The following is a 24,036-nucleotide window of genomic DNA, read 5'->3' as shown; positions in this document are numbered from 1 at the left end:
TAGAGACAGGGTTTCACCATGGTCTTGATCTCCCGACCTTGTGATCTGCCTGCCTCGGCCTCCCAAAGTGCTGGGATTATAGGTGTGAGCCTCCGCGCCTGGCCAAAATTATTTTACTTACATTTGTTACCAAATCACTGAATTCAAAAGTAGAATTGCTGAAGTCACTGAAGTTTGATACTTCAGGATTGATGGTTTGGGTTGAATTATTTAAAAAATCAAATAAAACTATAACTATATGGTATAAACAAACATGTTCATTTGTTTCAATATAAGTTAAATATATGTCCATACAGTATTCTTAGGTCAAATAGTCAGTTGAATGGTTAACAATACTACTTCCCAGTCAATTGCTTTGTCATTGTTAAGATAAATCTTCAAAGAGTTTGAATGTACTTTAAAATAAGATTTGACTTGTAACTTACGTAAGTATGAATTTGATAGCTATAATTTGATCGTAAACAAATCTGAATGATTATAGAAAATTATTTCAATATGTCAAATTAGTTCCATGGCACCCGGCGGTTATGTAACTGTTAGTACCTGTGAGGAGGGACCTTTTTTTTCTTAATTCTCAAGTCCATAAGCAATCATTGACAATACTCAATTCTGATTCCTTTTCTTGGGGCCACATAAAATTTAATCCCTGTCTCTATTTCTAGAAAAATCTAGAAAAACTTCCTATCCGGAGAGAGTCTTTTGCCAGACAATATAATAGTTTTTTAGGGATGCAACTGCTTGGATAGGTATTTTCAGTTTGGAGTTGTAAAATCATGTTCTATCATCTCAACTATTCCATATACCAGTAGTTTTTTTGGGACTGTGACATAACAATTTATTTTTCATTTTATTCACTTGGAAAAAAATCAAGTAATAACTATGCTGTTGACTTAGGAATCAGAGGTATTTGCTGTTTGATACAGAGTGGGAACACTGCAATTACTTCAAGAAAATGATGACATTCTTCTAGACTGAAAAATGCATGTGTCCTTGACCAAATAACAACTCTCTTTCTTGTACAGATTGCCCGGACACTCAGAAACTGCCTATTCAGAACATGGCATATCATAGAGATGAGTTTTTAATAAATTTATTTGCCCATGTTTTCTGATTGTTCTATTTCACTGTGAACTCTCAGTACCAACGATTAATAACATAATTTGGAGGCTGGGGTTTACAACTGATTGATGACACCAATTACAGATTTCTTTATTCCTTCTCCACTCCATTCTATGCTGTGACAAAAAATGACATTTATAAATAGAAACATTTTATTTGCAGTATAGCATACATTCAAATTAGGTACTTGCATAGACATTTTGACAAATATTGCCATTTCTCTTTTAACACGTAGGTCCTTAGTAAGCACTGCTTTGTAACACCAGTTTAAAATAGTTCTTCTTTTCATCTAACCATTTACAACATAAAAGTTTGAAGAATGGCACAAAGAAAAAATTATTTGTCAAAACAATATTATCAGACATAATCAAGAACATTTTTATAAGATAACTGTGAGGTTGACAACAAAACATCACAAGTGAGAGAAAATTTCAAATATCGTCTTTTATGATGAATAAATGTCAGACTTAGGCTTCTGATAAAGACAGACTAGGTATCCTAGAATAATTTAAATTAGTTTTTGTATGTAAAATAACATTTTAAAACAAATCAAATCCAGGCACGGTGGCTCACGTCTATAGTCCCAGCACTTTGGGAGGCCGAAGCGGGTGGATCACTGAGGTCAGGAGGTCGAGACCAGCCTGGCTAATTTGGCAAAACCCTGTCTCTACTAAAAATACAAAAATTAGTAGTGGCATGCTCCTGCAGTCACAGCTACTTGGGAAGCTGAGGCAGGAGAATCCCTTGATTCTCGGAGGCGGAGGTTGCAGTGAGCCGAGATTGTGCCACTGCACTCCAGCCTGTGGGTGACAGCAAGACTCCATCACAAAAAAATAAAAAATTAAATAAATAAATAAATATCGGAGGTAATAATTTAATTTTTTTAACACTAAATTAATGCACAGCCAAGAATTGTCAGGCTGAGATTTGGAGAGAAACAGCATCTAGAGAAATAAGAGCTGCTTTGCCCTGGAGCCATTTGTTACTTCAGATGGGATATCTACCAGGTTGTGTTAAACCTCTGCTATTCTTGCAGAGGCCCCGGTTTTGGTCATGGATATTAAAGGCTGCTGGTGCATTAAAGCAGTGAGAAGGAACTAGAATTCCCCCAGTCACCACAGCGGGCTGGCTGCTCTCCACCTGAGTGCCCTGAAAAGGTTCCAACTCCAAAATTTTTGTGAAAGTAATTCAGGACTTGACTGTCCTTATCCTTCTGGCATGAGCAAATAGCAATCATTTGAGAAAGAACATTATCTGGGCCTCTAAAGACAGCCAAAACCAGTTGTTCACCCACTATCTTTTGTACATTTGCTCAAAGATACGAGGGTCAATGAAGAAAAAAGACACTGTGAGAAGGAATAAACAGACGCCAAGGAGGAAAAAAAAATGTCTCAAAGCAACTAGAATTACTATATTCAAAGACATGAGGTCAAGCTTGGAAATTTCAAGAAGAAAGTGGAAACTATAAAAGTGACAGATTAAGGTAAAAAAACAAAAAAAATTCTAAGACTAAAAAATGTGAGGAAGAAAAAGGTGACTCAATAGATGAGTTTAACAGCAAATGAGACAACTGAGTAAAGAAGCAGTGGATTATAATTGATATCATAAGAAACTAACCAGAAAAATATGCATGTTTATACATACATTGATAAAGATATGGATACAAGAGTTTAAGAGTCACTGAGGGTATTTAATAATAAAATCTAATATACACTGAAGAAAAGAGGAAAATAAGAATGGGACAGAAAAATATTTTAAAGACCCAATTGCTGAGAATTTTCTAAAGTTAATGAAATATAATAACCTGCAATTTCAGAAAGACAAACTCCTGGTAATGAAGCTGCAGAAAACCAAGAAGTAGAAATTAGTAGAGCTTCGCTGTGATGTAAGATACTAATCGCTAGTCAAAAAATTCCCTACACAACAAAAGTATCTTTTAAAAACAAAGATAACATTAAAACATGTTCAGATGCATAAAAACTGACATAATTTTTTTTTATCAGCAGATCCTAAATGAAATTCTAAAGCATGTTTATTGAGAAGAAAAAGCAAAATGATCACAAATAAATGTTTTCAAGGATTCAGGGATGAACGGAGAGCAGCAGAAGTGGCAGATATCTTGACAATACACAAATGGACTAAAACAGCAACACCTTGGGGATATTAAATACACAGCACAGACCCAATTCACACACAAGTACAAGTACATGTGAGAAGGGATAACAGGGCTGGGCACAGTGGCTCATGCCTGCAATCCCAGCACTTTGGGAGGCCGAGACGGGCAGATGATGAGGTCAGGAATTCAACACAAGCCTAGCCAACATAGTGAAAGCCTGTCTCTACTAAAAATACAAAAATTAGCTGGGCATGGTGGTGGGCGCCTCTAGTCCCAGCTGCTTGGGAGGAAGCTGAGGCGGGAGAATCACTTGAACCCAAGAGGCAGAGGTTGCAGTGAGCCAAGATCAAGCCACTTGCACTCCAGCCTGGGTGACACAGTGAGACTGTTTCAAAAAAAAAAAAAAAAAAAAGAAGGGATAAGGTCCTTCCTTGCATTTTCCAGAATAATGGTAAAAGTATTAATAACTATTAAATTTTGATAAGTCAAAAAATATATTGTAATTTCTAGTAAATTTATAACAAGAGAGTAAGAGTGTATAAATTCCAAACCAAAGGGAATAAAGTGAATGTTTAAGAAAATCTACATTCGTCAAAAGAAGGCAAGAAATGCCGAGAAAAGGGAACAAAAAGCAGGCAAGACAAAAAGCACCTGAGAAAGTGGTAGGAGATTGCACAGCGACTACTATTGAGGGTAAATTGTGATTGGGGAAATGGCAGATGGGAAATTCTAGACTGTTGAGGAAACTTGATCTGGATATTGAATTTATGGATGTATATTTCATGATGATTTTGACCTGGGTATTAAATTTATAGTTGTTTCATTTAAGCAGTATATTCATATTTTTTGCATATGATTACAGTCTAAATTTAAATTAAGAGTGAAAGTTCACCTTGCTGACTTGGGGGAGTCCATGTTTTTTGTTCTCATTTCCAAGGCATTATGTTATTTTACAAGTTAGGGAAAGCTTAGCGGATGGACGCAGTAGAAATATGAAGATGTTAGGAAATGCATGTGCTCTGAAAATAGGGAAGGACAGAAATTCATGAAAGCCAAATAACATGAGTAGCACAAGGTGGAATACTATACCTCCTAGCAGAAAAAAGCAAATTCTTATTTACATTAAGACAACTAGACATTTCCTTTCAGAACTTAAACCCATAGTTCCCAAGGGACAAATATTGTGTTTCTATCATTTCTTTCTTTACATTTTTGGATAAATGTGATCCTTGATAGCCCTTGATGATATAAACAAAATTTGAAGGAGTTGTTAAAGGTACATCTCTGCATGATATTTCCAAATTCAGAGGTTAAGGGGAAAAAAATACGATTGATAGTATAAGTAAGGTTCTTCTAGTCAAACATGACACAAATTTTAAAAGAGAGATAAATACACATTTTTATTAATTTAGTAATGTTCTCTGTATTGAGTTTATGGTTTTCAATTTTCTGTCAACTTGAATCTTTCTGGACAGCAAGTATGTAGTCTTGAAAATGGAATACAAATTACAGTACAAAAGAATAAAGACAAGTTTTCAAAATTTTTGGCATCAGGAACTCTTTAAAATCTTAAAAATTATTGGGGGCCACAAAGTCATTTGATTTATCTGCATTATATGTTTAGGTATTTACCGTATTAAAATTGAGTCTGATAACTTGAAAGAAGTATATGAGTTGATTCAAAGCAATGATGACAAACTCATTATGTGTTAAGTAACACATTTGCATGAAAAATTAAACAAAATAGAAATTAATGTGAAGAGTGATATTAGTTTTATTAAGCTCCTTAATACCTGATTTAATAGATTGTAGCTGGATTATCATATTTAACTCCACATATAATCTGTTAAAATATGTTATTTAGTTTAAACAAGTGTATGGAAAAAGTCTGGTCTGACAGAGAAAAATAGTTAGAAAAGGAGAAGTATTTTAATAACCTTTTCAGGTAATGGGGGACAATCTTCTTTTGATACTACACTGAAAATTTTAAAGGGGTAGTTTCTTAAAAGTTAGCTGTAATGTGGAATCTGGAAACTTAAATATGAAAACTCCTAAAACTCTTTTAAGATTTTAAAAAGATTAATTTTACTCTAAAATCTGTTGTTCTATCTTACACTTATAATTTTTACCCATGCCCAATTTTATAATATCATCCATTAGACATTGTTGCACGGAGTTAAGCAGATCTTTTAAATGTTGGCACATTTCATTATACAATGTAAAATAAACAACAGCTTTGTTAAATCATGGTCACCCTAACCAGAAAGATCTTTAGGTGTTTGGACAGCAGTCTGGCTCAAATAGTTGATAAAAGTTTTTGAAAATTCTTTTTTTTAATTCAGATTTTAAATTTTATCACTGACATATAGGATATTGTCAGTTTTTCTTGAAGTGAGAAGCTCACTGTTTTTCACTTTTATTCAGTCTTTACCATCCAGTAAATGTCACTTCTATTCTTCCATAAGAAATCTGGAATCCTCTGGGACTACTTTCTTTCTCTCATACGCCAAACCATTTTATCAGTAGATAGTGTTGTGATTCTTTTAAAACATATTGTGAATCCTGCCAGGCGCGGTGGCTCACGCCTGTAATCCCAGTACTTTGTGGGGCCGAGGCGGGCGGATCACGAAGTCAGGAGATGGAGACCATCCTGGCTAACACGGTGAAACCCCGTCCCTACTAAAAATACAAAAAAAATTAGACGGGAGCGGTGGCGGGCGCCTGTTGTGGCAGCTACTGGGGAGGCTGAGGCAGCAGAATGGCGTGAACCCGGGAGGAGGAGCTTGCAGTGAACCGAGATTGTGCCACTGCTCTCCAGCCTGAGCAACAGAGGAAACTCCGTCTCAAAACAACAAACAAACAAACAAAAACATATTGTGAATCCAAGCATCTCTTACCGGTCTACTGCTACAACCCCTGCCCATCTATCATCTCAGGTCTCGATCAGTAGCCTGTCCTTCTAGATGCTTTTTATTCCTTCTATTGTTCCTTTTGTCTTTCCATGAAGCCACCTAGCTGATTTTTCGAAAATATTTAAAATGTCACCCTTTGGCTCTTTGGCTCAAATTCTTTGAACAAGGGCAGAACTCATCTTTTTTCAAAAAAATTTAACTTTTAAGGTCAGGGTACATATGCAGGTTTGTTACGTGGGTACACTTGTATCATGGGGGTTTGTTGTATAGATTCTTTCATCATCCAGGTATTAAGCCTAGTAGTACCCACTATTTTTTTTTTCCTGCTCTTCTCCCTCCTTCCACCTCTCCACCCTTCGAAAGGCCCCAGTGTTTGTCATTCCCCTCTATGTGTCCATGTGTTCTCATCATTTAGCTCACACTTATAAGCTTGCTAAGGATAATGGCCTCCAGTTCCATCCCTGTCCCTGCAAAGGACATGATCTCGTTCTTTTTTATGGCTGCATAGGACCCCATGATGTATATATACCACATTTTTTTAATCCAGTCTATCATTGATGGGCATTTGGGTTGATTCCATGTCTTTGCTATTGTGACTAGTGCTATTGTGTCTTCCTAATTAAATGATTTATATTCCTTTGGGTATGTACCCAGTAATGGGATTGCTTCATTGAATGGTATTTCTGTCTTGGGTCTTTGAGGAATCACCACTGTCTTCCACGATGGCCGAATTAATTTCCACTCCCACCAGCAGTGCGTAAGTGTTCCTTTTTCCTCCACAATGCTGCCAGCATCTGTTAGTTTTTGACTTTTTAGTAATAGCCATTCTGATTAGTTTTAGTGTGAGGTAGCATCTCATTGTGGTTTTGATTTGCATTTCTCTAGTGATCAGTGATGTTTTCCAAAAGAAAACTAATTTTTCTTGCACTGTTGAGCTGATTACCATCAGTTCCAAACCTCCTCCCTTTACCCTGCTTGCTGGCTTTGCCTTGTCTGCGGCACAGTGTGAAACTTCATCTGCAGCATCTGCTAGAGGGACACTGGAGAAGGTTGGGGCTCTTCCTAGTTCTGAGTGCTCCTCTTACCTTGCTCTTGTAGGGGACAGCAGCCAACAGTGGCCAATCACCTCTCTGGGGACAGAGCAGGTCACAGGCAGCACCTAGGGGAGCAGCTTCCCAGTGTTTTGTCAGTGTAGAAACTCAGCAAAATTCTCTGCTGTCAAGCAGGCCACATCCTCACCCTCTCCAAGGAGGTCTAGCACTCAGCTCTGGTGTTTGTGGGAGATTCTTCCAGATTTGTTTCTTCCTGCAGTGCTTGCCTGAAGCCCTGGAGAGTGCAGTGGCAGCTCCCTGAATTTACTGTCCCTATTTTGCGTGTGTGTTTGCTTGGCCTTTCACAAGCTTGTCCAACGCACAACCCAGGGCTGGTTTGAATGAGGCCCAAAACAAACTTGTAAACTTTCTTAAAACACTATGAGCTTTTTGGCTGGGTGCCAGTGGTTCACGCCTGTAATCCCAGCACTTTGGGTGGCCGAGGCAGGCAGATCACCTGAGTTCAGGAGTTCAAGACCAGCCTGGCCAACATGGTGAAAACCTGTCTCTCTCTACTAAAAGTACAAAAATTAGCCAGGTGTGGTGGCACATGCCTGTAATCCCACCTACTCAGGAGGCTGAGGCACAAGAATCGATTGAGTCTGGAGGCAGAGTTGTAGTCAGCAGATTTCATGCCACTACACTCCAGCCTGGGTGACAGAGTAAGACTCTGTCTCAAAAAACAAAACAAGGTTGGGTACAGTGGCTCATGCCTGTAATCCCAGAACTTTGGAAGGCCGAGCTGGGCAGATCACGAGGTCAAGAGATCAAAACCATCCTGGCCAACATGGTGAAACCTCGTCTTTACTAAAAAGACAAAAATTAACTGGGCGTGTGACTGTAGTTCGAGCTACTCAGGAGGCTGAGGCAGGAGAATCCCTTAAACCCAGGAAGCGGAGGTTGCAGTGAGTTGAGATGGTGCCATCACACTCTAGTCTGGCAACAGGGCAAGACTCCATCTCAAAAAAAAAAAAAAACAACAACAAGAACAACAAAAACCCAAAACAAACAAAAAAACACTATGAGGTTTTCCTGTGACTTTTTTTTTTTTTTTAGCTTATTAGCCGTCATTAGTGTTCATGTATTTTATGTGTGGCCTGAGACAATTCTTCCAATGTGGCCCAGGGAAGCCAAAAGATTGGACACCCCTGCTTTAAGAGATAATTCCCTGAAATAGTTAACAGTTACTTACTTTCCATTTTCCTTATTCAAATTACTGTGCAGTTTCAGTCTCCTGGTTGGACAGTAACTGACCACAATGTCTTCCAAGGCCCTGCATGATTTAGTTTGTGGCGTTGCTCTGAAACTGTTGTCTACCATCCTCCCCACTTTGCTCTGGCCTCACTGATGGACACGTTCTTCCTAGAACATCCTCCTTCTTAGATTTGTCTTACTTTTTGCCTAGAATCTTCTTCTTGCTATTCAAATGCCTCATTAGCAGAATTTTCCACATATGGTATAAAATAGTGCTTCCAATACAACACTTCCTCTCTAGCCAGCTTCATTTTTCATAAAAGTTCTTGTCACCACATGACATGTTACAGTCATTTATTTCCTGGCTCTCTGACTCTTCTCACTGGAAAGTTATGTCCTTGACAGCATACACAGTCTGTTTTGTTCCTGGTTAATCCTTGTGCCTGCACCTCCATATAACCTAGCACATAGTAGACAAACGACTGAGAGTTAATGAATAAATGAAGTAGTATACTTCCTAGATGAGAAAACTGAGACTTTTTTTGCTGAGAAAACTGAGTGATAAGTACCAAATCAGTATAACATAAAAAGTTAGGAAGTTAAGCTCTTTGGGGAGAAATGTGGGTTTAAATGTGGGTTTTGCTATGTCCTACTAGTGTAACTTACATATATTTCTTAAATTCTCTGTGCCTCATTTTCCTTATCTGAAAAATGTGGATTATAATGGTAACTAATTTATACTGTGGCTATATAAATAAATTATGTATGTAATATGTCTAGTACAGTGCTTGACACAAATTAACAATTCCACATATTTAGTTATTTGTACAATTATCTGTAGTTGCAAAACTATAAATGCAGGCTTGTCATCTTTCTGGAGAGACAGTAAGAGAAAGGTTAAGTTTATAAAATGCCTAAACAATAAAAACTATATTATTGAAGTAAAATGCCTAAACAAGGGCTGGTTTTAATATCAGCTAATTAGTAGCTGCCTGATAGTAAGAACTAACTCTAAAATCAAGTAGACAAGAAAATGGTTGGGGAGGCTGACCGAATCCTACGCTATACTGCATGTGGAATAACCGTGTCACAGCAGTGATGCCATATTTCTTTTCTTTGATTGAATCGTGGCATCACAGATGAGAACCAAGGGACTAGATAGGTCATAGATAGATAGGTACACACATACATGCAAACATTCGCACATATCTACATATGTAGATAGATACATCCATATATGGATTCATACATGGGTAGAGAGATTTTTTTAAAACTGCTGAACCCAAATCCAGTGATCTATGAAAGTGAAGGACAAATACAGTTATATAAAGAGTCTTTCAATGAATTTTCAGCAGATATAGATCTTTTTGTGCTGAAACAGAGGATCACTGTTGCCTTTCTTTTGTAAACACAGGTCTATGACTGGTTAAAGCGATTATATGAAAACTGAGCATTTTCATTCTGTATCTAGTTTTAGAAATTGAGGAAAATGTCTATTGTGAAATATTAAAGTTTCTGAACTTAGTTTACCTTTGAAAATAGTGTTGTGTGCCCTTTGAAGGTAACTGGTATTTTATTTTGGTTAAATATTTTCTAGCAGAACCCTGAGTCAAGTCGCTTTGATATTTCCGTATCAGCCTCCTGAGTAGCTGGGACCACAGGCATACACCCCCCACGCAAGGCAAATTTTGATATTTTTTGTAGGGACAGGGTTTCGTCATGTTGACCAGGCTCGTCTCAAACTTCTGACCTCGAGCAATCTGCCCACCTCAGCCTCCATGCATCATGGAGAGAACTTTTCACCATTCTGCATTATTTTGTTTGCTGCCTGGCGTCGCCTCAGGAGCCACCTGGGTTCTGGCCCCAAATGCCCCAGCCCAGCCCAGGGGAACCTGGGAGGTGCTCAATCCATAATGCTGGCTGCTCCCTGGGCAGAAGAGCCCTTGGTGGCTCTGTCAGCCCACCTGGGTGACCCTGGCCTCTGCCCTGGGGAAGCTCCCATCCCTCTGGATTGCCCATCTCCCCTAGGACCCCTGTAGCCCCCGAAATGCCTTGACACTGAATCGTTCTCTAAATACCACGTGCCTTGACTCCATATCGCTCTCTAAACATCATGTGGGGACCTCTTGCCCTTCTCCTTCATGACCTGTAGGGGCAGGGCCAAGAACATACAAAAGACTCCCTGCTCCAAACGGCAGTCATCCCACCATCAGCACTTCTGGAAGGAAAGGAGGAAGGTTTCCTTCTGTAGAAAGCTCCTTTTTTGCCTTGTTTCTGAAACCTGGGAGGGTCAGCAGAGCCCAGTGCACCTGTGGTGCCTGAGTCACCGTCTATGCCCAGGATATGCGTCTGACCACAGCCCCCACCCCCAACCCGGGCTCAGTGTTCCCTCCAGCTGGAGTCCTGGGCTCCTGACATGGCCTGACCTGTTTGTCCTGCCCTGGCCCAGTATGGGAGGGCCTTACCTTGTATCTCCCCGGGTTCTTAGCCTTGACTTCCTCAATGTCTAGAAGGAGTGAGCACACCCAGTCCCTCACTGGTAGGGGGAATTCCTCTGTAAACCCTGCGAGACAGAAACAGACAAAATGCTTTAGTGAGGCAGGACACGAGGCAACTCAGGGAGGATCAGAGCCTGAGGGTTCTGGAAGTCTCCAGCCTTTTTCGGGTCCCAGGGAGAGTCAGACCACTCCCTAACAATTGAAAGTGTGAAGGAGCACTCAGGGTTGTGCACTCTGACCTGGACCTATTCCTTTTTTCGGGTCACCAGGACACGTCCCTACCCCTGAGCTAGGGGTGGCCCAGGTCCTGGTATTAGGTTTTCTCCTAGAAAGGCGATGCTTGCATGGATGGGCAAAATGCTGGCAACCAGGCCTGGTGTCCTCTGAGTGGGGACAGGGTGCCACCCACCCGCTGAGAGGCAGACGGTGCCAGGTCACAGCCATGGGCGCCTGTCTCCTGGCTCTGTAGAGAGCAGTCACGGGGCCACTCCCTCCCCATGTTACTTTTTGTGGTTCTTATATTTTGGCCAGTCTCCAAGCATCTTCAGCCACTTGCCAATGGTTTTATTTCCTGATCTCTTTGCTATTAAATGAGCCAGGATGGAGTTAGCAGAGGTGTCTGGCCTCTGGCAGCAGCCTATGGATGCTGGGTCCTGGGCTCCAGGAACTGGAGGGAGCCAGGAAAGGGCAAACCCTGGGGGACTGAGACCCTCTGATAGAACGGGCACCAGCTGCCTGGACTCCTGATAGCAGGACTCAGCATCTTCAGACCACAAAAAGCTTGAGTTATGGTTGTTTCCAATCCTTCAGCTGGGGTCCTGGAACAAGAAGGCAGTGACTTCTGAGCAAGACTGTGGTTCTTTGTTTGGGTTTTGATTGAACCACCATGGAGACAGAATCTTGGGTTCAGGTGGAGCAGGAACTGCCATTTCTCCCAGTGACAGTGTCACTCCCAGTCACCACAACTTCGGCCCACAGGCTGCCCCCTCTGCCTTGCCCACCAGCCCTGATTCCCTGTCCCTAGGGCAGCCTCACACGCAGCAGGCACAGGCTCTTATCTTCACCTCCAGGGCACTGACAGGAACCAGCTTCGTCTCACTGTAAGGCAACTCAGACAGAGGTGAGGACATGCCCAGGCCAGGAACCGTCTCCCTCCCTGAGGGGGCCCCAGCCCCTCCCATCCACCCTAAGTCTCAGCCCGGAGGAAGGCACAGGGAAGGAAGGCAAGGCCTCCCTGCGGAGCTGGGCACATGGTCCCCATGAGAACCCTGGAAAAGGAGTGTGAGGCTGGCCTGGTGGGGGCCACTCGGGGCCCGTGAGGGGCCTCAGGCTGCACAATGGGAATGCCCCTCCTGGGCTGGAGGTGGCACCCTATGTGGGAGCTGAGAAAGTCCAGTCCTGAGACAGGATGGGTGCCACCTAGGGTGGGTGGCTGAGCCCTAACAGCAGTGCCTTGGGAGTGACCACATCACCTACCAGAGTCCAGGGAGCCTGGCCTGAGAGCTGCCCAGTGCCCAGAGGATGCATCTGGAGCCCGTCCCACCTGACACTCCCCACAGGCCTTGCAGGGTCTGACCTCCCAGTGTGCACCTGTCTCTCCCTGCAGCCTGGCCGTTGACCCTGGCTGTTGCCCGTCTTCCCCCATCCTGCCCAGCCCAGAGACCATGACCCTCTCTCCAGCCACCCTGGCCTTCCTGTGACCCTCTTCCTGTCACCGCCTAGGCATGAGACCCACAGGTGTCTCACTGGGCTTCCCAGCCTGCTGAGGAGAAGCCTGGGTTGACAAGGGTGACCAAGAGCCCTGCCGACAGTGGGGATGGCCCCACCACCCCGCCTCCAGCCAAAGCTGGCTCTCAGGGCAGTCAGCCTTCATCTCTCAGCTTCCTTCCAGCCACTGCAGCAGCCAGGACATGGGGTGCCTGGCTGTCCTACCTGCACCGACTCAGCACCTCCATCTACCCTGCACAGTGCTGACTGAGCCAGCGGGAACCAGAGTCTCTGGAGGGCCACGCAGAGCCTTGGGGACTGACCAAGTCCCCCACCTGAGGGGTCCCAGGTGTACCACTGTTCCCTGCCCGCCCCATCTGTCATCCTCCCAAGGCTGTCATCTCCACCCTGGGCTGGCTTGGTTCAGGTGCATCCCAGAAGTGGCAGGTCTCACGGGCTCACCCCACCCCTCTTCCCCAGACTCCTCCCTCTCTCAATCCTGTGAGTCCTGAGGGGCTGACTCCAGGCTGGGCTCCCCTTACCAGGCCCAGATCCCTTCCCAGCACCACTCCCGGGACCTTCAGCTGCACACTCTGTTGCTCCCTGGCCTCATTGTGAGATGCCAAGGCCAGGCCCTCCCCTTCTTCTTCCCTAGCGTCCCACGGTCACAGCCATTGATGTCCCCATGCCCCTCCCTACAAGTATGCCTCAGCTGGGTCCCCTGAGCCGTCGGAGACCTGCTACGCAATGGCCCTCTGGCCTGGCCAGGGGCCCCCTAGCCTGTGGTCACCACCCCCGGATCTCATCAGGGCAGCCCCCAAGGGGACAGGGCCAGACCCACAGGCTGCCCCCTCTTCTCCTGCTGATGTGGAGACCTAAGTGCTGAGAGCTCAGGGGTCAGACCCAGCCCCCTCTCTGTCCCACTGGCTCTGCCGGGCTCCCTAGATGGGCCTCAAGGCTCTGCCCTAACCCTGACCACTGGCTGTACCTGCAGGAGAGGCAGGGAGGAGTTCTGATCCTGGAGAGGAGGTTGGCACGAGCCAGGGAGACATGTCCTGCCTCAGAGAGATCTTTCTAAAAACAAAACCTGTCCCTGAGGTGAGACCGATGTGTCAGGGGACAGAGGACTCACCATACAATTCCGAGGCGATCAGTGAATTTCCAGATGTCAACAGGCTCATGCTCCATGTCCACTGTTGACCCAGCTCCGTGTCCCTGTGACCCAGAGGGGGCCAGGGAGAGGGGAGCAAGGTGAGGCGCTTGCGGTCTTGAGGGCGTGGACAGCCTGTCCCGGCCCTGTGATCTTAGGGATCCCAGGAGCCTTTGACCAGGCACAGCAAGGGAGAAGAGGCCCCACCTCTCTTGAGGGAGCGGCCCCACCTGTACCTGCTCATACTTTTCAATAATGTCCCCTCACCCATGTACATGCAGGGTATCCATGACCTCATCCATCACCATCCCACAAGACCAAGTCATCCAATGGTTCTGCTGTACCCGAGTGTTCCAGACAACACCCAAACCACTCCTGCCACACCCCTAGACACCCTCCGGCCTGAGGAGCCCCATTCTACCACCCCTTCCAGGTGACGGGGGCCAGACCCAGTGACCCCACCGCTTCCTCAGTCTCTGGAGTCCTTGCATCCCACCTGGGGTGGGCTCCTTCCTGAGGACTTGAGCACAGGGCAACCTGGAAAGAGAGGCCTATTGTCCTCAAGTGCTCTCAGATGGATACACACCTGCCCTGGCTGGGCAAATGGTGTCCACCATGCCAAGTGTCAAGGGCTCACGATGAGCTATTCCAGGCACCTGGAGGTAGATGGGGTCAGGACTGGACATCTGTATAAGATCGATCTCCATGAAGATGCCCAGTTTTCTGTAAGAAGCAAGACATCTGGTGACTGCTCTGTTCTACTCCAGTTCTCACACACTCTGGCCGGGGCAGACACACTCCCCCAGGACCCCATGTGTCCAGTGAGTCCCACAAGGATCATCAGTGACCACACCTGAAGTCTGAGTTGGTGAGACCTCCTCCCAGCTTAAGGCACAGAATTGGACTGAGAACCCCCGCCTCCCCACCACCCACAGGGCCTCCATTTTAGTGCCTCTTCTGGGGCCAGGCTCTGCCTCACTGAAGTCCAGAACCCCAGGGAGATTTGGAATCCAGGGCAGGGAGGCCGCAGAGGTCAGGGCTTGAGTCCAGCACTGCACAGGGCAGGGCTGAGAGCACATCCCAGGCTCACCTCTGGGTCCCTGGACCAGTATCAGCTCCTCTGACCCTAGACAGCTCACTTGTCAAATGGGTGCATTTGGGGACAGCACCCACCCCACAGAGTTGCTGTGAGGATGCAGGAAACAACTGTCTACACAGTCAATGCAGAATGGGCACCTGGTGAGTGCTCAGGGATGGCCCTCCTCGGCACCTGCCCAGAGGACAGCACTGCTCACCAGGTAGCAACTGTCCCACGTCAGCAGGGGGAGAACACAGCAGGTCACACTCACCTGAATCTGCTGATCTAGCTGTGCCTCTCACTTACAAAAACCTCCTCTATGCAGAACCAGACACCGCTGTGTATCTTGTCTCCAAGAGCTCCAGACACAGAGAGGGCAGGCAGGTAGGCGGGAGGGTACGCAGCACCAGTGACATTGTGGAGTCAGTCATGGCACCCATTACAGAGGGCCCCTGGCTGGGTCAGCAGGGCCCAGAGTCAGCATCCTCCCGTCCCTGAAGTTACAACATGCGTGTGTGCAGTGTGTTTGTGCAGGTGAGCGTGCACATGTATGTGAGTGCACTAATGTGTGGATGCATGTGTCACTGCTCTGGCCAGGCCTGGCTGCCAAACTCATGTATGCACCCAGATCCTTGTCACTGTCATCACCCCCAGGTCCCGTAGCTAGCATCAGAACATCTATGTGTCCTCCCCAATCGCAGACCTCCCCATCCGGGGCAGTCCTGGGGATGCAGGTGGGGGATGGGTGGCTGACAGTTGAGGGCAGAGGGCGTGCCCCTTCCTTAGCAGGGGACTCAGCTAGGGTGTAACGTGCTAGGGTCTGCATGGCAGGGCCAGATTCCATACACCTCGTCACCTCCTCCTCCCAGTAACCCTCTGGGGTGCCATGACTTCTCCCTGCTACAGACAGAGGAAAGTGATTGATCTGCCAGAGACATGAAACTACATGATCCTTCTTTCCACAATAAACTGAAGGGTCTAAACAGGCAAGAGTAGGTCAAGGTCTTTTAAAAGCCATACCTGAAAGGTTTCCAATAACAGTTGATTTGGTGGTAACTCAGTCACACAAACAACCACAACAAAAGACACAACTATCAGAGATTTTCAGGATCACCTCAAAAACACCATCTAACATTAGGGAGTTCAAAAAGGCATGAAGTTTCAGAAATCAAACTTTATTTAAATGTCATTTGTATAAAATGGTAATTTAACAACAGTATGAATAAATCCTAGGGCAGAAGACAGATTGGAGACCCTGGGGCACAACTGCTGAGTTTGGAAAATTTGGTGCTGTCCCCTTTGAAGCTCCCCCACCTGATCCCCACGCCCCTTGCCTGCCTGTTAAGAAGAGCCAGTCCCAGGGAGCAAATCGGGGGCAAATAGCCCAGAAGCCCAGTAGCGGAGAGACCTCCATGCCTGGAGGAGGAGTCCACCTCTGGGAGTAGGAGGAGCTGCTGGAACCCTTCCTCACAGGCTCCTTTTCCTGCTCTCAAGCACCTCCAGCTTGTAGATAGACAGCCCCAGCACAGAGTGAAAAGGTCCCGATGCAGCAGGGCTGTGGCTCTGGTAAATAAAAGAGGCCTGCCTCTCTTTAGTGAGATAGAGGAACTCAGGCTGCACACCCTGGTCTCTGACACCAAGGCTCGCACCATGCCCAGGACTAGGGGCAGCGTGGGAGCTGCTGGCTGGAGCCTTGCTCGCAATCTCCTCTCTGCCATGTCTATCTCCAGCTACGCTCTCAGCTCCAGGGCTGAAGCCAGTGGCCACAGCAGGTGGCATGAGGTCTGGCAGCTCCTCGCTTGGCTGGTCCTTGGCTGTACCGGTGCAGGGCCCGGAGGGCTCTGGAGCTACCTCTAGCTGCAGTGCTGCCTCTGGATGGGGCCCTCCCCATGCTGTGGGCTCTGGCTCCATAGCAGGCACTGGAAGTTCCTCTCTCTCTGCACGTGCGGCAAGAGCTGAAAAAGGAGAAAGTGTCACTGACCAGCTTTTCTGTGTCTGAGCCCCAGAGTTCAATCTCTGCTGACCAGACCCCCACTGACCAGACCCCTGAGCGGTGGTGCTCAGAGTCCCCTAGCAATAGCCCCTCTCAGTCCACAAACTCCTCCCTCCCCTCATCAGCACCCACAGGTGACTGAGAGTCTTCTCAGGATTGGACCCCAACTCCAGGACACAGGGCGGGGCAGTTGGTCCCAGGCTCCGGGTGCCAAGCTTCATGCTTGCACCACAAGGTCCTCTGGACCATCTCAAAGGAGGCAGTGATGTGGCCTGGCACACCTGGACACACTGTGTGGGCCTATCCCTGAGCCACACAGCCAGAGGAACAGGAGGATGTTTGTCAACCCAGGCACCCCATTCTGCTGGGTCTCCCAGGGTCCTTCCCATGGAGGCCAGATCCAGAGACAGCACAGACACCGCAGGGTGACCGGCCCAGAACCCTTGAGGCTAGGCCAGGGATGACACGAGGACTGTCCCCAAACAGCCAGAAGACACTTTGCTAGTTTCTTGGTACTTCATTTCTCACCGGCTACCCTTCCCCCACCAGGAATCCCCTTCATGCAGAGTCAGTGAGGAGAGGAAGATGGTCACAGAATCCGTGGAAAGAAAGAAAGCAAAAGATGGTTGGGGAGAAGAGTGGGGAGTGTAGCGTTGTAAGGGTCCTACACTATACAGATTATTTGAGGGCTGGCTGTGATTAATTAAAGGTGTGTCTTGTACACAACCTTTACACACACACACACACACAGAGTCTTGCTCCATCACTCAGGCTGAAGTGCAGTAGCCCAAACACAGCTCACTACAGCCTTGACTTCCCAGACTCAAGCGATCTGCCCACCTCAGCCTCCTGAGTAGCTGGCACTGCACGTGTGGGCCCCCATGCCTGGCTACTTTTGAAATGATTTCTTGTAGAGACGGGATCTTGCTGTGTTATCCAGGCTCGTCTGGACCTCCTGCCCCCAAGCAATCCTCCATCCTCGGCCTCTCAAAGTGTTGGGATTACAGGCATGAGCCACCGCACTCAGCTTACACATGTTTTTAAGAGGCGTAAATATGAAGGTCAGTGTTGCCATGAAGTCAGGCAGGGGTTGGCAAACTATGGCCCACAATCCAGATGCAGTCCCCCTCCTGTCGTGGTGAATAAAGGTTTATTGGAGCCACAGTTCCTCCTCTGTGTTCACTTCTTGTCTGTGGCTGCTTTGGGGCTGCAGTGGCGGAGCTGAGTAATTGTTGAGTAGGTGCAGCAAAGACCGCAGGGTCCACGAAGCCCAAGATGCTTACTACCAGGTCCTTTTCAGAAAAATCTTGCTGAGCCCTGAGGAGAGGGCCAGGTGGCATTGGGGAGGCCATCGGGGAGGCTGGTACAGTAATCCAGGTGAAAAATGATGGGAGCTCAGATTAAAGCAGTCATGACAAATGGCTGGAATCAGGATATATTTGGTGGGTAGGACCAACAACACATGGATAAAATGGACAGTATTTAGGTATTTAGAGTTTCAGATTTTCTTTCTACCAAAGGATCCCTCTCTTAAAAAAAAATATACAAAAGATCAATTAAAAAACTGACCAAAAAAACATGTCAACAAGATTATTTGTGTGATTGAAGCTGAGGTTGAGCCTGGGTACCTTGTGTTTTCAGCACCCCTAACACCCCAGCTGTTCCAGAGGCACCCTACAGAGCCCCTTGGGTTCAGGCAAGCAGAACTTGAAACTACAGATTGGAAGGAATAGAAATCTGCGCATCTTTCACACAAGCTGTAACATTCTAAGCCACATCTTTGCAGCACACTGACGTGGGGCTACTTCACCCACAGCCAGCAAGTGATTGCACCAGTTCCGGGATTTGTGTCCACTCTGTTATAAGAAGGCAGCTGCTTGCGTGAGGCGTGGCGGTGAGGAAACAATGTCACCCGGACCTCACCATTGGCTGTGGACTGGCTGTACCATGGGCCAGACGCATGTCTTGGGCAGATACTTTTTAGATGCCAACTTGCCTGTAGACAAAGATGATGCAGAGGTGGCCTCGGGGAGGGCCTGCGTGATGAGTTGAATTTGTCCCCTGAAATTCCTGTGTTGATGTCCTTAGCCCCAGTGCCTGAGGATGTGATTTTTGGAGATAGCGTCTTATAGAAATAAGTTAAAATGAAAAATGAGGTCAGTAGGCGGTGCCCAATTCAATATGACTGATGTCCTTATAAAAGGGCACATTTAGACACAGAGACACGCATAGAGGGAAGACGAGGTGAAGAGACACAGAGCAGGCCACCTACACACCAGGAGAGAGGCCTGGAACAGAGCCTTCCTGGACCGCCCTGGAAAGAGACCTACACTGCCGACACCTTGATCTTGGACCTACAGCCTCCAGGACTGTGAGATAGTGAGATTCTGTTGCTGAAGCTGCCCAGTCTGTGGTACTTTGAGGGAGCCCTAGGAAACCAATGCAGCCTGGTAGTCCACAGATGGTGAAAAGATGGAAAGAGCAATGGAGACCCAGGCTTCCTGTCTACACCTCCCAAAGTGCGCTATGGGATCCTTTGCTGGGCGTAGGTTTGCAAGATAATTTTGGCGGGGGGCGGGGTGCAGGGTGCATAATTTCAGTGTACATTATCATGTGTTTATCTTAGTGCGTAAATGCTTGTAAGAATAGTTAACCAACTTATGGTTTATATGCTACTCAAGATACAGGTTTAAATGCTAATAAAAATGGATGCAAATGAAAACACTGTCCTGCTGTGGTCCAGAGAATCTCGATCTTTCAGAGAGACTTGCAGCTTTGAGCAGGAGCTGCCCTCTCCTTGCTGCCTACTGCATGCCCCCACAACACACACACATGCACACACACATACCTTTGCACACAGGTGGACACACGCATACTGTGCTTCATGCCCTCATTAAGGAGGCATGGAAGGGAATGTGTGTCTGTTAGGAAATGAAGACGGCTCAAGCCCCTCGTTCCCTGGGTGTTTGCACAGTTGTCCTCTCTGCAGACCATTCTTTGGTCTCTTTCTCCTCTTAGTGAAAGGAGAAGCAGAGCCCCAGCGGGTACCCGGCTACTTTGGGCCCAAGCCAAGGTCACAAGCTTCCTCAGGAGCCTGGTGAGACACAGGCACCACTGGTCCTCCCAAACCGAGGGGGCAGCGTTCAGTGGAGCTGTGAGCCCAGGAAGGTCATAGACGGGACGACTCGGTTCATTAGACACAACCAAAATCCAGTGAGGAGGGGAAGTCACCAAAGCTTTTATTCTTCAGGAGGAGGGGCTCTCGGGGGCTGTGAGCAGCAGGCACAAGGACTTTATTGCCCATGTGATTAGGTGATGATGACCTACAAGTGCACTGGAAACTGGGACCCAGAGTGCCCCAACCTCCTGCTCTGTCTCTCTCTGCCTCTCTCCCTTTCTCCCTCTCTGCTTCTCTGTCTCTGTTGTCATGTCTTGCCCCTTTCCCCATCTCTCTTTCTCTCTCTCTGCTCTTTCCATCCTCCTCTCCCTCCCAGCCTCCTCTGTTTCTCCCCCATCTCTCTCTACCCATCTTTCGCTTTCTATCTCTTTCTTCTCTCTCCCCATCTCTCTTCTCTCTTCTCTCTTTCTCTCTCCCTCTTCCTCTCCCTCCTCACCCTCATTCGTGCTCCCTGGCACCCATCCTAGGCTGCTGCTAAGGCAATGCCAAGCCTGCTATCCTGTCACAGTGTCCCCACCTCCAGCATCTACACATGAGAAGATGTTCAACATCATTAGTCATTAGGGAAATGCAAATCAAAGGCCCAATGTGATATCATTTTGCACTCATTAGGATGCTATTATCAAACAAATGGAAAATAGCCAGTGTTGGAGATGTGAAGGAACTGGAACCCTCACGCATTGCTCATGGGAATGTATAATGCAGTGGCCCATGGAATGTATAATGTATAATGTGGAAAAGTTTGGCAGTTCCTCAAAAAGTCAACATGAAACTACCATATGACCCAGTAATTCCACTCCTAAGTAAAAGTCCAAAACTCCTGATATCAGGCAGGGTTGCAAACAGGTACTTGAACTCAGGAAAGGAAAACCAAACATCATATGTTCTCACTGATATGTGGGAGCTAAGCTATGAGGATGCAAAGGCATAAGAATAATACAATGGACACTGGGGACTTCAGGGGAAGAGTGGGAGGGGGGCAAGAGATAAAAGACAACAAGTATGGTGCAGTGTATACTGCTCTGGTGATGAGTGCACCAAAATCTCAGAAAGCACCACTAAAGAACTTACTCATGTAACCAAATACCACCTGTGCCCTAATAACTTATCAAAAAATAAAACACAATTTAAAAAAAAGATACTTGTGTCCCAACATTAAGAGCAGCATATTCACAATAGCCAAAAGGTAGAAACAGCCCAATTGTTCATCAACAGATGAATAAATGAGCAACATGTATTATATGTGCACTGGGGGATAGTATTCAGTTGTTAAAATGAATGGAATACTTATACATCCTACAAATATGGATGAACTTTGAAGTTGAAGATTTACAACTCAAATCTAATGAATAAACAGGGCTGAGCATAGTGGCTTATGCCTGTAATGCCAGGAGTTTGGGAGGCTGAGGTAGGAGGATCACTTACTTGAGCCCAGCAGTTTGAGATCAGCCTGGGCAACATAGCAAGACCCCATTTGTACAAAAAAATTGTTTAAATACCGGGCCTCATGGTGTGGGCCTGTATCTCAGCCACTGGCAGGGCTGTGGAGGGAAGCATGTAGGGCCCAAGCACCCCCTGCCACCTCTGAACCCCAAGCACAGGCATGAGAGGGTGAGTGTGGCCAACTACAGGGCCCAGGCTTGGAGGACCCTGGAGCCAACTCCTGGTGCACGTGCCACAACCGCCAGCCTGCCCTGGCCTGGCTCCTGGAAAACATTTGCCCTTGGCCGGCTGGAGAGCTGTTGACTTGGGACACAGCCCCACAGCAATCACCACTTTATCCCACCCCCAAATACTTCCTAAGGCCATTTGTTGCTAGGAGACGGGCACAGGGAGCCTGCTCTGATGGCTTCCCAGACACAGTCTCTGGGGACAGGAAGCCCGTCTGGCCCCCTTCCTATGAGGTGGCTGGGGAGGCTGGTGGTGGGCATTGGGGATGAAAGATAGATTGGGGCAGTTTGGGCATGTTGGGGTGATCAGACTCAACACCAGGCTGTGGGGGCTATGAAGTCCTGCGGAATCAAAGAAATGAGAAATGACAAGAGAGAAAGTGGGACCTGGGGGCCAACGCTAATATGGAGGCTGCGAAGGCCCCAAGCTCTGGGAGCCCACACTATTTACTGGTGCTCAAACAAAGAAACAAGTGGTGAGGATGTGGGGGTTTAAAGGAAGCAATGTATCCAGTGAATGAGCTACAGCTGTGATGTTGTAGCATTTTCTTTGAAACATACGGCTACCTGAGATAATGGGAGTGCTAGAAGCAGGGAGCCAGCAAGTCTAGCAGACATGCAAGCCCTGCCTCAGCTTTTCTCCCAACAGGGCAGAGTAAGAAGCAGGAAGTTTCAGAGCCTTAAGACCAGAGGGGCCCCGGTGTCCCTTGGTCAGGATGCTGAGCCCAGAGAGGGCAAGATCTTGACTTGAGGTCACAGAGCAGCAATCCCTGGCAGAACTAGCAATCCTTTTGGAGAAATTCAGAGTTTGTGGTCCCCAGGAGTCATTGATTTACTCATGCATTCATTCGGCCATTACATATTGAGCATCTACTATATGCCAGATCCACTTCTAGCCCGGCATACAGCAGTGAACAAGGCAAACCAATCCCCACCTCAAGGAGCTGATGCTCTGGTCACAGAGACAGAAAACAAGTGAAGATCACATCACATGATGCTAAAGGCTAGCAAATAAAATTACACCACATGGAAGGTTGGAGTCACTCTGTCCAAATGGTGGCCACTAGCCCCATGTGGCTATTTGAGTTTCAAGCAATTGGAGTAATTGAAAATGAAGAGTTTAGCAGCTGGGCGCAGTGGCTCATGCCTGTAATCCCAGCACTTTGGGAGGCCGAGGCGGGCGGATCACAAGGTCAGGAGATTGAGACCATCCTGGCTAATATGGTGAAACCCCATCTTTACTGAAAATACAGAAAAATTAGCCAAGCATGGTGGTGGGTGCCTGTAATCCCAGTTACTTGGGAGGCCGGGACAAGAGAATGGCATGAACACGGGAGATGGAGCTTGCAGTGAGCCGAGATCACGCCACTGCACTCCAGCCTGGGCAACAGAGCGAGACTCTGTCTCGGGAAAAAAAAAAAAAAAAAAAAAAAAGAGTTTAGCAGAGCTGCAGCTGTGCTTGGAGCTTGCAGGTGCCGTGTCACTGTCACCACTACCTCACTCCCATCCCCGCCGCAGCCAGGGGCCAACTCAGTCACCCCGGGCAGTGTCCCTGCTGCGGCCCCGTGGCAGTGGCCACCAAGATTGACAAACAGGCTTGCCGGGAGGCCTACAACCTGGCACGAGACAACAGCTTGGCCATCATCTGGGTGACTTAAATATGATGGCTCTGTCATCGTCTCTGTCCAGCAAGGAGCGTAATACCAGCACTTCATCCCACAGTGCACAGACAAGGTCTGGTTGCTTGCCTTCGTGTGTGTCACCACAGGGGTTGCCATGAGCAGGAGGTCCAAGTTCACCCTCATCAGGTGGATCGGCGAGAATGTCAAGACCCCGGTGAAGGAGATTGTACAGGATTTCACTAAGGAGTTTGTGATCAGTGATCAGAAGGAGCTGGAGGGAGATTTAATGAAGGGTTAACTGAAGAAGACTGGGGGAGCCAATTGCAATGCCCAGATGGAGTAATTCCAGCTTCCCCAATGCCTGTTGCTAAAGTCATCTCTCTGCTCCCCAGGGGAGGGGACCTCTGGCCTCAGCTACCAACCCACCAGTCCACCAGGGAGAAAAGAAGCCATGAGAGGCAGAATCCACCACCCTGTGTCCACAGCCCCCATCTTCCTGCTTCCCTTACAACACTGCTGTGTCCTATCTCATGAAGCTCACGGAATCACTTTCTTTGATTTTTTTTTCTTTTCTCCCCCTCTCTTTTGTTCTAAAGAAAAATCATTTTGATGCAAGGTCCTGCCTGTTATCAGATCCGAGGTGCCTCCTGACATTTCCCTTACATGTAATGAGGCTGCCTAGTGGGATCTGTGCAACCTCATGTTACT

The 24,036-nt window shown here is 47.0% G+C and overlaps 1 protein-coding gene and 1 pseudogene across 1 annotated transcript in view; one reads left to right on the top strand and one right to left on the bottom strand.

Annotated features, from left to right (window-relative positions):
* Nucleotides 1–11,961: 11,961 nt before the first annotated feature.
* LOC105518993 (TBC1 domain family member 28-like) overlaps nucleotides 11,962–24,036 on the bottom strand; it is a 47,940-nt gene continuing 35,865 nt past the window's right edge. Inside the window, exons 2-3 of the mRNA XM_011952163.1 lie at nucleotides 13,770–13,852; nucleotides 11,962–12,028 (exon numbers count right to left, since the gene is read on the bottom strand). Of these exons, the coding sequence (XP_011807553.1) occupies nucleotides 11,962–12,028; nucleotides 13,770–13,852 (150 nt within the window). The remainder of the gene's footprint in view (nucleotides 12,029–13,769; nucleotides 13,853–24,036) is intronic.
* On the top strand, nucleotides 18,806–23,671 carry LOC105518995 (annotated as a pseudogene).

Source organism: Colobus angolensis, unplaced genomic scaffold (assembly GCF_000951035.1).
Source record: "Colobus angolensis palliatus isolate OR3802 unplaced genomic scaffold, Cang.pa_1.0 Scaffold335, whole genome shotgun sequence".
NCBI classification, from domain to species: Eukaryota; Metazoa; Chordata; class Mammalia; order Primates; family Cercopithecidae; genus Colobus; species Colobus angolensis.
Note: the sequence above shows the minus strand (reverse complement) of the source record. Positions and strands in the feature narration are given on the sequence as shown.